Source organism: Camelina sativa, chromosome 6 (genome assembly GCF_030686135.1).
Source record: "Camelina sativa cultivar CO46 ecotype springtype chromosome 6, ASM3068613v1".
Taxonomy (NCBI): domain Eukaryota; kingdom Viridiplantae; phylum Streptophyta; class Magnoliopsida; order Brassicales; family Brassicaceae; genus Camelina; species Camelina sativa.
In genome coordinates this window covers 24225900-24239977 of record NC_141885.1, presented here as the reverse complement: position 1 = coordinate 24239977, position 14078 = coordinate 24225900, and the positions used below count along the sequence as shown (strand labels likewise).

Sequence of the window (14078 nt, the reverse complement as noted above, 5' to 3'; positions counted from 1 at the left end):
AAAATTGGAAATATATGTGACATCCCGTGGAAGTAGCGAAAGCAGTTTTGAAGTAAAACCAAATATTTTGACGTGTTTTGTCTTTTTTAGTGGAATATCTCCGTAACACAGAGGCCACATGGTTATGAATCCATATCCACGTGTCACGAGATACACTGCGAGCACTACACGTGTCAGATACTCTTCTTTTACTTATTAACCCCCCACTAATCACCGAAGCAATCGTTTCTTCTTTACACAAAATATCTCTCTCTAACTTTCTCATCGTCTCCAAACATCAGAATGGGATCAGAAACCTTCCTGGAGATTATTCTCGCGATTCTTCTGCCTCCCGTCGGTGTTTTCCTCCGATATGGTTGTGGGGTAAGCACTAATCACATCTTTAATTAATTTTCTTCTAGTGAATATACCCATAATTAACTACTTAAATAATGATTTGATGTAGGTAGAGTTCTGGATATGTCTGTTGTTGACGATATTTGGTTACATACCTGGGATCATCTACGCTATCTATGTTCTTGTCGGATGATCATGTAATCCTCTTATGTACAGTAGTTTTCATGATCTGATTTAGCGTTTGCTGTTTCTCAATTACTTTTGTAACAAAAAAAAACTCTTGCCTTTAATAACACTATTATTTTTTTTGCTTGTTACGCTGCTTAAATATACGCGATTACTCGGATTTATATGGTCGGACGCCTCAAAGCAAACAATATTTATTACATATAACGACCAAGCCATCAACCATGATCGTTCTCTTTATTTTATTCATAGCACGATGCATGTATAGTAATCGTGGTCAACATGCATATTTAGCCAGCGGTTGGGTTTTTGACGACGATACGGCTTTCATCAACCCAAACCCTAACGCGGTCGCACCTGAGGTCTCCAGTCACCGGGGATCCAACCAAAATCACGGTAACTTGAAGGCTCGAGTTCTCTCCTTTGATCACTGAAGACGCATAGTCTCCATTTGTTCCCAAAAGCTCCGGCCATGAGTTCTTTCCTGTGTCCGGTCAAAGCAACCACATTAGATTGGAAAAATCATTTGCATTTGGAAGTGTAGAGATCAATAGGTCCATCGATCGGTCCGTTATTATGGAATCAAACAACCTATATATATAATTATCCCTACTAATACTATGCCCCTCGGCCCATATATCGGGTATTTGGGTAAATATTGTAGAGATTTCGAAACCGATGTCAGTAAAAGAGCCTCCAAATTCTTACTTGTCGCCAAGATGTACTGTGAAAACACACACATGCAAGCAAACAGTAACTTGAAGCTATATATATCTAAGAAGTACTAGGAAAATTAATCGATTTGACGTGAACGCAAAAGAAAAGATGAAAACGAAAATTACATCAAGGGCGGTAGCAATGTCAAATTACGAAAAAAAAAAAAAAAAAAAAAAACTAGTAATTGAGGATGAAAGAAAAACCAATATAAGGACACGACTGATGGGTTGCCATTATTTCTTCCTCTTTTGTGTATGTTCTTCGCTATGATGATTGCTAAGCTTATTCCTAGGAATATATGCAGATGAGATATGTTGTATATATAGTCAAGTTAGTTTCATTGTGGTTTCCTTTGAGAATTAGGTGTACCTTATATTCTTTGTTAGATAGAACGTGCATGGTGACTGGTAAACAGGAAGCGGTTGGTCAAACTTACTTAGTAGAAGAACATTAGCTATGGAACACTAAAGAAAAAAAAAACTTCAGCGTAGAAGCATTAATAAATATTCCTAACAAAATGAATTAATTATATATATGCCATCTCAAGTAACATCTTACAAGATATTTTGAAAATTCAACATAACGTTAACAGTTCAAAATATATTGACTGAAACTAATCAATCCGACCAAAAATTTATTTCCAACCGTTTTCAGCTCCGATTTTTAGAGCGTAGACCCTTTTTTATTCATAAAAGATTAAAAAAGAGAATAAATAAATAGACAGATAACTTATCCAACAAGAAACATTGGCTCAACACGCAAACGATTAACGCATCCAATACCAAATCAGCAAAACATATAATTGAATCAATCGTTTTTTTTACTTCCGCATCTTGCGTTGCCCGAGAATGCTGCGGTTATCTTGTGTAGAAGAAGAAGTCTCAAGTTTGGACTTGTGTCTTCTTCTTCTGCTTGCTTCAACAGCATTTGGTTCTCTGTTTTCTTTCTCTTCGTTCTCCTTCTGTAACAAAAGTTAAGCTTTTTCTTTATCATCACAATAACTTACATTACAAGATATTTGCTACGTTTCCATCAAAACGTATTTCGTTTGGAAGTAGCATACCGAGTCGAAAAAAACACATCTTTGGAAGTGGTAACCTCAGACCAGAGGATGATATCGTTGTCAAGTCCTTGACTGCGTAACTTGAATACGATGACCTTATGTTAGATTTTGATGCAGATTGTTCTTCAAACCCATGATTCTTATGTTTTCCCTTCCCTTCAAATTCAAACAAAAAGATGTGCAACTTTTATAAGTGTTTTGATATTTATTTTTTTGTGTTGTATGGAAAAAAATGAAAAAGATGAAATGAATCATGTTCTCACCGAGCTCACTCGCGGCAACACATTTCTTCTCGCGTCTAGTTTGACAAGGATTCAAAGTTTTGGAGATGGAGGATGAAGAAGAAGAAGAAAATACTTTTGGTTGAGGAATGAGACTCAAAGGTTGATCTTTTTGTTTGTTGTACCCTTTAGTCCTCTTGACAAACAAAATCAGAATATATATGTTAAGATGAAAGAAAACCATTAATTATGAGAATAAAAAAGCTGCCTTGGGATTCTTACCTTTTTACTATCTGGTAACTTACGCTGGCTCTCTCGAGTTACAGGCTGCTTCACATTCGATGAATTACGTAAAGAGGCTCTCAAATCGTGAAACAGATCAGACTCAATGCTCGACACAGAGAATCTGCTTCCTTGAGTTATTGTCGTCATCGAATCAGCAGACTTACGAAGCTGTGTGTTACTGGTGAAACCATTGTTCACAAGAGACAACTCCTCAGCATCAAGAACACCTTTAGCACATAAATAGGTAATGTCAGCGTTCATTACATATAGTTTCAAAGCAAATCATGCATTTGCTAAATTATAAGATTTGATTTTGTATATATGAGGATTTAAATAATCGACTAATCAAGTAACAAATTAATATAATTGCAAAACTAAATTCCTGTTTTGCTCAAAACATTTGTATTATATAATAGAAACAACTTCCAAAAACATGAAAATAAGATGAACACGTTATAATTAATATGTGAAAACAAACCACATAGTTGAAGTAAAAAGATAAGACCTGGATCGGTAAAAAAAGCGCTGTCCCAAGCAAAACTTGGACGAGCATTAGTTTCCGTAGGAAGAAGTGTGGTGACAGAGTGCGTATGATTTACTCCATTCTCGTCGATCTTTAAGCTCCCAAACAGTTCTTCAGGATCTAACACTCCTTTAACAAAATTGTTCAACATCATTGCAATAATATAATATTAACTATAAAAGTTTATTCACAAAATTTATTTAGGGAATAGAGTTAGAAACCATGGTTGGTGAAAAAAGCAGTGTCCCACGCCAAGCTTTTGCGATGAATCCGTTTACTCTCTTTACCTTTCATCGGCTTCACGAAATCAACCTTTACTCTTGCAGCTGTGCAAAGTGAGAAAAGAGAGTATTCCACAAATATATAATCAGTTTTTTTGAAAAGTAGAGAGATTTTTTAGATAGGAGGGAAAACAAAGGATGATGATTGTACTCGATGATGAATTAGCTTCTTCAGGATCCATTGTTCTTGTTTTTGGTTCTTGATTTCGAAGAACAGGATTTTGAAGGAGAGACAAAAGAATTTGAAATTTGTAAATGGTTTACGTGATTTAAGCATTTGATTACTCTCTCAAAAGATTTCAAATTTAAAGGAAAATTTATTGTTTGCAGTTATAATCTTTTGTAGTATATATTTGAAACAATCAAACTGCCTTAAATGTAAAATTCTATTATATGCACAAAAGAAAGATAATTACTGGACATAATTATAAATGTAAGGATTTTTTTTAAGATGATAATTAAGGAATATATCTATGAAATAACCCTTTTGAAAAAATTTCGAAATGAACTAAAAACAAATGAGCGAACATACCATGGACAAATTTTTTCCTTCATTCAAACTGTTCTCACATCTAAAAATCTTTAAATACAACCAACTAAACCAGAAATGGAAAACCAAATGTTCAAACTAACACAACCGAATTTGAGAGTAATCCCGAAAATGGTCGTCGATCAGCTAAGCTCAAATATAAACAACACACTGATCTCTAATATCCCCTGCACCATTTTAGAGAACTCCACGTTAGTCAAACCGTTTTGGAATCCAGTCACAACAAGACAACAATTTAAGGTCAACACATGATCAGCAAGTAGAAGTTGTTTTATAATTTAAGACTATTAAACAAGACATGTCTCACTATCCTATACTATCCTCAATTGTTAATAAGTGAAGGCTGGATAAAGAACCTACATGCACATAAGACTATGCTCTTCATTTTGTTTACATGAGGCCGTATGATAGAGAGAGGAATTACGTACTTGATCCTTTGGCATTGTTCTTCATCTCTAGAGAGTTTACTTGCAACTTCTTTCACCAGCTCTGTCATTGAATCAGAATCATCAAGTCAGAGCTAGGAAGAAAACAGGTTATGGCATATACTTGTCAAAATCATACCGGCAGTTCTTCACCAGGAACAGCCCCACCAGCATCTCTATTAGATCCATCTCCGCTCTTTCCTGATCCTTTATTATCCCCCTGTCATAATTTCACAACAATACATAAGACGCTGAAATGGAACTTCTCTTCTGGAAATAAGAAACTAAAAATGTAGAAATGGAGTATGTGATTTATTTACCTCCAACTGCAGCAGCAGATGTGTGTCAGCAACCATACCCAGGGAATGAAAAGAACTGAATTAGTCACACGTTTACGAAACTTCTTGATTTTTATCATGTATGTAAACAGCTGAAGCATAAGAGAGAAAAGAGTACCACAATGTCTATATTTTTTTAAAACATTTCAACAAAGCAAAATATGCATCTCAAGGGTTTATTTAGATTTATCTTGTTTGCTTCAAAAACTATATATTGGCAAAGATGGTCAACACAGAACATACATGAAGAAACATATTATGGCATGTTACTACCAACATAGCCTGAAGAAGGACTTAAAAACACATGGTTAGGGAGTGAAAGCAACATACCTCCCTGTACCTCGCAAGGTATATCTTTAGGGGTTCCAGGTAATCCTCAAATCCTAATGTCGCCATTGCCCACAACAAATCATCACCATTCACAGTTTTCCTTTTTTCTTTCTGACACTTATCACTGGCCCTGATTAACACATAATGTAACAGATACCAGTTAAATGGCCATTACAGTCCACGAATCAACATGAAGACCAGCAAATGAACCTAAAACTCAGTTTCTGAACCTAAAACTTAAGATGGCAGGAGGGACTACATCATAACTTAGGGGATGGGAATCTCATGTTATACGAAACAGAACATTCATTAAACAAAGCGTAAACCGCATTCAACACAGACAATTCCTGCGTGATCAAGAACATATCTTTTGTCTTAAATGAACCCAAAGGAGAAGAACAAACAGATCCCAAAGATAAAAGAATCTTCGAACGGGATCAATCAAGAAGCACATTTACTTCATATCTGCCTAAGATGGTAAATAAACACAAGTTACTCAACATAAATTCTTGGACAACACTATTATAATTCAGTTACAAATTCAATGATGTGTTTGCACAAACAGAAATCAAACAGCTACATAAAAACCAACCTAGAACTAACGATTCGGTTCAAGGGCGAAAAAAATTCCAACACTTTGTTTGATTAGAGTTCAGATATAACATAATAGTAGAAGCCTGATGAAATAATCTGCAAACATGATCCATATAAAAGCAACTAGCTTTAAGGTAAACCCATCATCACAAGACTCTCTGAACTAAACTCAATCCGTTGCTAGTTTAAGAAAAACTATATCTCACATATCAAAAGCTTCAATCTTTTCAACAAAAAAATTGGAGAAAAACATACTCGCTAGTGATGAAGCTAATGAACTCAGAGACGCATTCCTGAACAGTATCCTTAGCATCTTTACCAATCTTTCCATTAGGAGGCAAAGCTCTCTTCATGATCCTGCTGATGTTAGCTATAGGAAGGTATCGATCCTGCTCCCTAACAGAGCCGCCGCCGCTTTCTCCTCCATCTCCGGCTGGGCTCGAAGGGGTATTAATATCCGCCATTTTCAAAACTTCCGCAGAGAAATCGAAAACCCTAGAACTTGGATTTGGGGAGAGGGAGAGGGAGAGGAAGGGGCTTTAGAGAAATCGAATTTGAGGAAATTGAAAACGCTTTTTTTTTTTTTTTTTTTTTGTTTGGGGTGAACGACTGCTGTAAATATGATATTATTACACCCTTTTTTTTAGCTTTATTACATTAAAAATTCACTTGACTTTTATTTATGGCAATAAACAGGATTAAAGTTGGTTATAACAAGATAATTAAGAAAACAATTTGATAAAGTGGGAATTTTTATAATTTGATAAGAAATTTAAGCAAAGTCATTAAATACTAATGAAAAGATTTGAGAAAAAAAAAAGAAAACAAATTATAAATACTAATGTTCCTAATAGATTGATGTTTTAAGATTTTTTTTTCTTCTTTCTAAAAGATTGATTTTTAGATTAAAAACTGAGATTATTTTTTTTTACTTTATGTTTTTCTCCACATGGCATGTTATCTAATGACTTCTATTTTTTTTTTTTTTTTTTTTTTGTCTTTTTATCAGAAAGTAATTTATAAACTAATTCATTAATAAAAAGTTAAAAACTTAACTTTATAAAATATGTGTGAGAATGCCTAGATTAACATCAATCTTATTAGGAACAGAGGAAGTATGTTTTTATAAAAAAGTACACCAAAAAATCAGTTAGCTAGTGTAATCAAACTCATCAACGATCTTGTATTTTTGTTATTAGAGTTGAGATTGGTTCTAACTAAACTATGTTAGCGTCAACTAGTCAAGAGTGTAGAAATATAAACTTTTGGTTCTAAAAAGCACTAGTGTTCTCAAGCAGTTTCAATACGAAATTAGCAACTCCGATACTTTAGCCAAAAAGAAAAAAAAGATTAGATGTTAATCGTTGTAAACTGATCAAATAATCAATTCAATATAGAAAATTGGTTTAGAAGCTTTTTTTGTGTGTGCGAAGTTTAGAAGCTAAAGCACACATTTTGACAATGGTAGAAGAGTTGTGAGCGCGATGAGTGTCTCAGATTATAATGCGACTTTTGTCTTATCAATGCTCCTTTCGTCTCGTTGTGTAACTATCACTCCCTCTACAAAAACAAGCCAAAGATAAATAAAAAGTTCACCTCATCATGGTGGAGGCCGAGCCCTCGTTGAACCATTAGCTAAGCGTTTGCTTGTCATATTGTTTCAATCAACAGCCCTCTGAATTCTCCAAACCCTATCCAATAAGATGAAAATTAGCTTGTAGAAACGTAACAACCTAATTATCTTTTAAACTTTTTCAATTTCAGCATATGATTATTTCTCGGTGTAATTTGTTTTAATGAGCTTTGACTTACCAGTTTTGGGACGGCCACAGCTATTTTATGACACCCTAAAGCATGCATAGATAAGCAGCTAGAAACACTAATTAAATGCTAACTTCGAATATGTCAATCATATTAGATTGAATATTAACTATGACTAAAGTTTTAATTATTGTTGTTTGTCAAAGTTACGTATACCTCTACATAAATTGACATATATAAGTTTTGAATTTTCTGTAGGACACTTTCCGTCATTTCATCTGGCTAAGTGACAATTTCACAAAATTTGATACTAATAAAGAGTTGCAACATCAAATGATTTTGGATATTGTTTTTTTCTTTAAACGTTAAAAACGTTTTTAAGTGAAAATCAGATAGATAAGATCAAATGCAACATCATATGTATATAAACAGAATCTCGTCAGCGTTCATAACATTGTTTTCACCTTCATTTGTTTTTCAAAGATTTCGACATTGTCTTTGCCTTAGAAAACCTTAGTTATACAATTTCGATAAGGTTTATCTTGTTCTCTCGATAAGGTTTGAATATCGATTATACTTATATTTTTCAAAGCTTTACAAAAATATAATTAAGTGTCAAAGCTTTTACCAAACAAATTATTAATGTGAAAGGGTGGTTTAATTTGTCAAAGTTTTGACTTTTGAATATATACTACAACCTCACCGACGACACCGACACCAACATCTACGTATCCGACTCTATAAATTGGGGACTTAAAAGTCCTAAACGCTATAGCCAAATACATCACAACTACAGAATTAAGAAGAAAAAAAAAAGAGAAGGGAAGAAAAATGTCGTCCGAATGTCCTGGTAAGTTTTTTGGTTTGTTTGTATAGTTCATACTTCTTAATTAATTGATGTTATTGCGGCTTTGATCGATTCTTTTTCTCTTTTAAATCAAATCATACAATTGTTTAATACTAATATACTCTCTATTTAGTTCAGAAGTTTACTATAAATCCGATTTTCTCTCTTTTTGTTTGTTTGTTCAATACTCTCTTCTTTTATTTTTTTGGTAAAGAAAAAAAAGAAAGAAGGAAAAAATGTTCCATTTGTTTCTAAGCTAATGTGTTCTTATAATTAACTAACCGCTCCTTTTCTCACCATGCACGTGCCATGTAACAAGGAAAATATGGCAGACGCGTAACTCAAAGACAATGAAATTTTGATTTCAAACATAAGACATAACTTTTGTTACGCAGACTATACTTAACTGCGCCCCAAATATATATCTAAGTTTGCAGCTTGCGCAATTTATTTAGACAAAAGTTTCCGAAGAATATATACGAGCTAATATATGATTTTGTATTAGTGTGGATTAAAATAGAAAATAAATATATATGTTCGAAAATACTTTATAGCTAACATTTTGAGGAAAATAGGAATTTGAAGTTTATTTGATTGAGGTTATTATGTCATGGTCGGGTCAAGCCATGGCCCATGGTGATGTGTTTTATGTTTTGATTAACCCAAACATCAGCTTATGATCTCTAAAATGCCAAACGTAAATGATTTACCGATCTAACGTGGACCGCATGCAGGGAAGAACTCGTGGCCGGAGCTTGTGGGAACAAATGGAGACTATGCGGCTAGGGTGATAGAGAGAGAGAACACCAGCGTCGATGCTGTCGTGATTTTGGATGGAACTCCGGTGACCGGAGACTTCAGGTGCAACAGGGTCAGGGTTAGGGTTGATAGAAACCGTATCGTCGTCCAAGTCCCTACCACCGGCTAAGACATGTATAATTACTATGCGTAATAAGATGAATAAAGAAAGCGATATATAGACGATGTGTGCTTGGTTGGTGATCATGTATTAAATAATTATCGTTCCCTGAACGGTTACTGATGTCTAAACTTAATATAAATAAATAAATGTATGTATCTGGTTTGAAGTGAATGAAATTAGTGTTCCTACATATACTTAAGGCAGGGATCAGTATTTATATCCTATATAGTATGTTAGCTAGTTGCTTCACATACTATATTACAAGCAAAAAATTGTTTGTGTTCAATTAAAGCGAGTTAACGGTTAACTAAAGTTAGATATTAGCAGACCATTCGAAAGAAAACAAAAAATTGAGGTGCAAATAAATTACAGCAGACCTTGTGATATACAAATTGTAGAAAAGTTAGTCATATGATAAACATGTACAAGTTTATAAGATGTTTTTCTTTTCTTAATAGTATGGTGTGATTGTTTAGGACGTCAAGGTTGTTCTTGTAATTAAAATGCATGGTGTGATTGTTTAGGACGTCAAGTTTCTCATAAAAAGTAAAGGAATCAAAACTTGACATGTGTTATATATAATGTAAACGCGGTTAATCAAGAGGCTCTCCATAACCCAATCATTCTACATATATACAAGATTGTCCATATTTCAGGGCTCTCCAAAGTCATCTAGGTTCTAGTTTATTGAATAAACTCTCCACATTCCAAGCATACCTCAACCTACGCTCATAGCATACCAAACTCCCCATATATAGTCTAGATTTGTTTGTGACCTAAGCTTGCCGTAACCCAAACCTTTCCACGACTAAATTCCATGTACACATGCTTCATGCAATCCAAATTCCATGTAACTCAATACTCCCCCTGTCCAAGCTCCTTGTATCCCATATTCTCTAGATCCAGACTCCTCGAACATGAGATTCATGTAGCTCAAGCTCTCCATATATGCCAAGATTTCGTAAACAACAGTTTCATTATTCTTTAGAATTTCTGGACGTCAACTCACAAGTCATGTGCACTAAATTAAATTAATGCATACATGATGTCGAGACCATATTCAATCTACCAAAAATATTATATTACACAAGTGGATAGTTGTAAAGATTCAATATAATATAAAAAGTCAATGTCCATTTCTTCAAGTATACCAATTCACCAAAACTATATACCATTGAAAGTCATGATTGACGTTCAGTTTATAACACCAATATAAAATTGGGATAGTAAGTAATATGGACTTTTCGCCGCTTAGACTTTGAAAGTGTCTAAAAATGCAGGTACAAGGAGTGAGTTGGTGGGTGATGCAAAAGTACCACATGTCAAATCATATGTATAAAAACAGATTAGTTCTACTTACATTGTCTTATTCAAAAACATTTAAAGCAAAATGGGATCGACGACGGTTCAGAAATCAGCTTTGCTGTTATGTGGAGACTACATGGAAGCCTACGAGACGATAGTTCCTCTCTACATCCTCCAATCGTTTGGCGTTACCGTTCACTGCGTTTCACCCAACCGCACCGCTGGGGATCGCTGCGTTATGTCTGCCCACGATTTCTCGGGTCTCGAGGTTCCAGTTTACACTAATCTTCATTAAATTCGAATTACGTATTTTTTTTGGTTAATAATTATTCAATAACGTATTCTTTTCTGAATTACGTTTCTTCGTTAAATAATAATTAATATTTTGAAGCTCGGCGGCGTACTGTATTATTATTATTTTTAAATACTACTAATAATAATAATAATTTTTTTAATCTTGTTAAATAATAAAATTTTCAAATAATTATAACCCCAAAAAAATACGTATTTATAATTATTTGTATAGAATCCTCATATGGAGAACTTGGCCTATTTCCAATTTTCGAATTACATATCTTCGTTAAATAATATATTATCTTTTTGTATTAAATAAAAGCTATACACCGAGATGGTCGTTGACCAGTTGACCTTAAACGCCAATTTCGATGACGTCACACCCGAGAATTACGACGTCATCATCATCCCAGGAGGACGATTCACGGAGATTCTCAGCGCCGATGAGAAATGCGTCGAACTCGTGGCGCGATTCGCCGAGTCCAAGAAGCTCATCTTCACAAGCTGCCACAGCCAAGTTATGCTGCTGGCTGCCGGAGTCCTCGCCGGCGGTGTGAAGTGCACGGCGTTTGAAAGCTTGAAGCCTCTGATCGAGCTCTCCGGTGGCGAGTGGTGGCAGCAGACTGGGATACAGAGCATGTTCGAGATCACCGACTGCGTTAAAGACGGGAGCTTTGTGAGTATGGTTGGTTGGCCTACGCTTGGTCATGGGATTAAGGTTTTGCTTGAATCTCTTGGTGCCAGAGTCTCGAGCTTGAAGAAGGATCAAGCTTCTGTGCTTTTCCTCATTGGGGTGAGCTTCTCAATACCTTAGTAAAAATGTTTAATCTTTAGTTTTGAATCATCAAGACTCATTGAGCATTACTCTGTTTTGTTTTGTGTTGTTGGGGTTTTAAGGACTATGTAGAAGACTATGGGATCAATGTACCGTTTAGAGCACTTCAAGCATTAGGTTGTAAAGTGGATGCAGTGACACCAAACAAGAAGAAAGGAGAGGTGTGTGCAACGGCGGTTTATGATCTTGAGGAAGGACGGCAGATTCCTGCAGAGAAGCGTGGGCATAACTTCTTTGTGACTGCATCGTGGGATGATGTGTGTGTGGATGATTATGACTGTGTAGTGGTACCAGGAGGGAGATCACCTGAGCTGTTGGTTATGAATGAAAAGGCTGTTGCTTTGGTAAAGAAGTTTGCGGAGAAAGATAAGGTTTTTGCAGCTATTGGACAGGGTAAATTGCTTCTTGCAGCCACTGGTCTTCTTAAGGTAACTTGTCTTTTCTTTTCGGAGGAGGTTTTAGCTTAAACTTTTATATGATGAGCTCTGTCAAAACAGAGAATGCATCCCAATGTTTATATAAAGTCCTACTTGTGGAATCTAGCTAGTAAGCCATTTCTTGGTGACTAGATGTTTCTCTTTATGAATTTGTAGGGGAAGCGATGCGCGAGTGGGAAGGGGATGAAGGTGATGGTGAAGGTGGCTGGAGGCGAGGCTGTTGAATCAAAGGGATGTGTAACTGATGGGAAGCTTGTGACGGCAGCATCAGCCTCGGATTTGCCTGCCTTTTTGTTTGATTTATCAACTGCTCTTGGTCTCACTGTCATGTTCTAAGAGTTTGCAACCAAAAACATAAAAAAAGATGGTTTGAGTAATATACTATATGTTCAATTATGTCCCACTGAAGTGGAAAAAAGAAGAAGAGAGATTATATTGTAGTCTCTCTGCTTTCATAAATTCATAACATTCCAACATGATTTGTTGCTGCTACTTCTTTTTAACCGCACAAAAGAGTTGGTTTGCGTAGGATACGTACAGTCTAGTTATTGAAACCCCATGTTAGATCAATGCATCATGCATGCTTTGAGTTAGAAGTAATATACAGAAACAGAAAATATATTTTATGAATATTTGCACAACGATTCATGAATCCAACATTGTTGACAGAATTACGTACATATTCAATTTTCTGCTTATACATTGAAACAAAACTTCTACTAGGGACGTATATACTCCCTAAACATATAGTCGGGGAAGTTTCACCCATATCATATTGAGGAAAATAAGAATTTAAAGTTTATTTCATTGAGGTTATTATGTCATATGCATGGTCGAGTCAAGTGATGTGTTTTTGTTTTGATTTACCCAAACATGAGCTTATGATCTCTAACATGCCAAACGTAAATGATTGACCGATCTAACGTGGACCGCATGCAGGGAAGAACTCGTGGCCGGAGCTTGTGGGAACAAATGGAGACTATGCGCTTCGGTGATAGAGAGAGAGAACACCAGCGTCGATGCTGTCGTGATTTTGGATGGAACTCCGGTGACCGGAGACTTCAGGTGCAACCGGGTCATGGTTAGGGTTGATAGAAACCGTATCGTCGTCCAAGTCCCTACCACCGGCTATAAGACATGTATAATTACGTAACTATGCGTAATAGGATGAATAAAGAAAGCTGTATATATACGATGTATGATTGGTTGGTTAGTGATCATGTATTAAATAATTATCGTTCCCCGAACGATTACTAATGTCTAAACTCTTTTTTCGAATTTAATGTTAAATTATATTTAAAGAAGAAATAAACGTTTTAGAATGCAAAGCAAATACTTTTTCTCAAAACATTTCAAGAGAAATTATAAAGATTATGCTATGATCTTAACAGGATCTTGTCGCAAACCACATCTGTATCGTGGTATCCTCTTCGTTCCTGATCGTACTCAACCTGTTTCGAACGTTTTTGTCTATAGGCTTGACCAGCTTCTCCGCCATGCGAAGGTTGGTTGCCATGACGTCTATCATTCCTTTCTCTCCAGGGGAGATATATTGTGTTCTGAAATGTGTATCCGATGATGACTCATGATTTCTTATCCAGTTCATTTCCACCAATCAGTGTTGCGATGTCACGCCATTTTGCAGTGTACTTGTGCAAGAGCAAACCTCTAGAGAGCTTCTCCCATACCGTGTGCAAAAGAACATTGGAAAAACAGGTGATCGGTTGTTTCCATGGGGTTGTTGCAGAAAGTGCAGCTTGTACTGATGTCTAAACTTGTATATATATAAGTAAATGTATTTATCTGGTTTTATGTGAATGCAATTAGT

The 14078-nt window shown here is 35.5% G+C and overlaps 5 protein-coding genes and 1 pseudogene across 8 annotated transcripts; 3 read left to right on the top strand and 3 right to left on the bottom strand.

Moving 5' to 3' along the window:
* The first annotated feature begins 210 nt into the window (after nt 1-210).
* Nucleotides 211-649, top strand: LOC109133513 (salt stress-induced hydrophobic peptide ESI3-like). The gene is made up of 2 exons (XM_019246985.2): nt 211-363; nt 446-649. The coding sequence occupies exons 1-2, from the start codon at nt 283-285 to the stop codon at nt 527-529; spliced, it is 165 nt and encodes a 54-aa protein (XP_019102530.1). The 5' UTR covers nt 211-282; the 3' UTR covers nt 530-649.
* A 7-nt stretch (nt 650-656) lies between these two features.
* On the bottom strand, nt 657-1567 carry LOC104792704 (glu S.griseus protease inhibitor-like). Its single transcript, XM_019246984.2, has 2 exons — nt 1443-1567; nt 657-1006 (listed from the first exon to the last, which is right to left on the bottom strand). The coding sequence occupies exons 1-2, from the start codon at nt 1471-1473 to the stop codon at nt 813-815; spliced, it is 225 nt and encodes a 74-aa protein (XP_019102529.1). The 5' UTR covers nt 1474-1567; the 3' UTR covers nt 657-812.
* Nucleotides 1568-1968: 401 nt separating this feature from the next.
* On the bottom strand, nt 1969-3889 carry LOC147942955 (uncharacterized; annotated as a pseudogene). Its single transcript, XR_015560364.1, has 6 exons — nt 3553-3889; nt 3314-3460; nt 2806-3035; nt 2566-2719; nt 2303-2458; nt 1969-2217 (listed from the first exon to the last, which is right to left on the bottom strand). The product of XR_015560364.1 is annotated as an uncharacterized LOC147942955 (transcript).
* A 257-nt stretch (nt 3890-4146) lies between these two features.
* On the bottom strand, nt 4147-6471 carry LOC104792701 (nuclear transcription factor Y subunit B-1). Of its 3 annotated transcripts, none has more exons than XR_015559429.1 (5): nt 6105-6471; nt 5256-5385; nt 4727-4807; nt 4523-4651; nt 4147-4329 (listed from the first exon to the last, which is right to left on the bottom strand). XR_015559429.1 is itself a non-coding variant. In XM_087453823.1 (3 exons), exons 1-3 carry the CDS (start codon nt 6311-6313, stop codon nt 4721-4723), a joined length of 426 nt encoding a protein of 141 aa, XP_087309949.1. In that variant the 5' UTR covers nt 6314-6471. The 3 variants fall into 3 exon arrangements, 1 of the variants encoding a protein (XP_087309949.1); XR_015559428.1 differs by having other exon boundaries at nt 4591-4651; XM_087453823.1 differs by lacking the exons at nt 4147-4329; nt 4523-4651 and having other exon boundaries at nt 4721-4807.
* Nucleotides 6472-8340: 1869 nt separating this feature from the next.
* LOC104792700 (protease inhibitor HPI) lies at nt 8341-9569 on the top strand. The gene is made up of 2 exons (XM_019246475.2): nt 8341-8460; nt 9192-9569. The coding sequence occupies exons 1-2, from the start codon at nt 8442-8444 to the stop codon at nt 9383-9385; spliced, it is 213 nt and encodes a 70-aa protein (XP_019102020.1). The 5' UTR covers nt 8341-8441; the 3' UTR covers nt 9386-9569.
* A 1101-nt stretch (nt 9570-10670) lies between these two features.
* Nucleotides 10671-12726, top strand: LOC104792699 (DJ-1 protein homolog E). Its single transcript, XM_010518907.2, has 4 exons — nt 10671-10952; nt 11301-11771; nt 11876-12241; nt 12407-12726. The coding sequence occupies exons 1-4, from the start codon at nt 10770-10772 to the stop codon at nt 12584-12586; spliced, it is 1200 nt and encodes a 399-aa protein (XP_010517209.1). The 5' UTR covers nt 10671-10769; the 3' UTR covers nt 12587-12726.
* Nucleotides 12727-14078: the final 1352 nt, after the last annotated feature.

Bases quoted from the DNA above. Each gene is read 5' to 3' on its own strand.
- LOC104792699 (XM_010518907.2), top strand. From the start codon at position 10,770: ATGGGATCGACGACGGTTCAGAAATCAGCTTTGCTGTTATGTGGAGAC. The intron at 10,953-11,300 runs GTTCCAGTTTAC...ATTAAATAAAAG, and splicing joins ACGATTTCTCGGGTCTCGAG to CTATACACCGAGATGGTCGT. The intron at 12,242-12,406 runs GTAACTTGTCTT...ATGAATTTGTAG, and splicing joins CAGCCACTGGTCTTCTTAAG to GGGAAGCGATGCGCGAGTGG.
- LOC104792701 (XM_087453823.1), bottom strand. From the start codon at position 6,313: ATGGCGGATATTAATACCCCTTCGAGCCCAGCCGGAGATGGAGGAGAA. The intron at 5,386-6,104 runs GTATGTTTTTCT...TGTGTTAATCAG, and splicing joins ATTAGCTTCATCACTAGCGA to GGCCAGTGATAAGTGTCAGA. The intron at 4,808-5,255 runs GTATGTTGCTTT...AAATTATGACAG, and splicing joins ACCTTGCGAGGTACAGGGAG to GGGGATAATAAAGGATCAGG.
- LOC104792704 (XM_019246984.2), bottom strand. From the start codon at position 1,473: ATGGCAACCCATCAGTCGTGTCCTTATATTG. The intron at 1,007-1,442 runs GTTTTTCTTTCA...GACCGGACACAG, and splicing joins TCAGTCGTGTCCTTATATTG to GAAAGAACTCATGGCCGGAG.
- LOC109133513 (XM_019246985.2), top strand. From the start codon at position 283: ATGGGATCAGAAACCTTCCTGGAGATTATTCTCGCGATTCTTCTGCCT. The intron at 364-445 runs GTAAGCACTAAT...GATTTGATGTAG, and splicing joins TCCTCCGATATGGTTGTGGG to GTAGAGTTCTGGATATGTCT.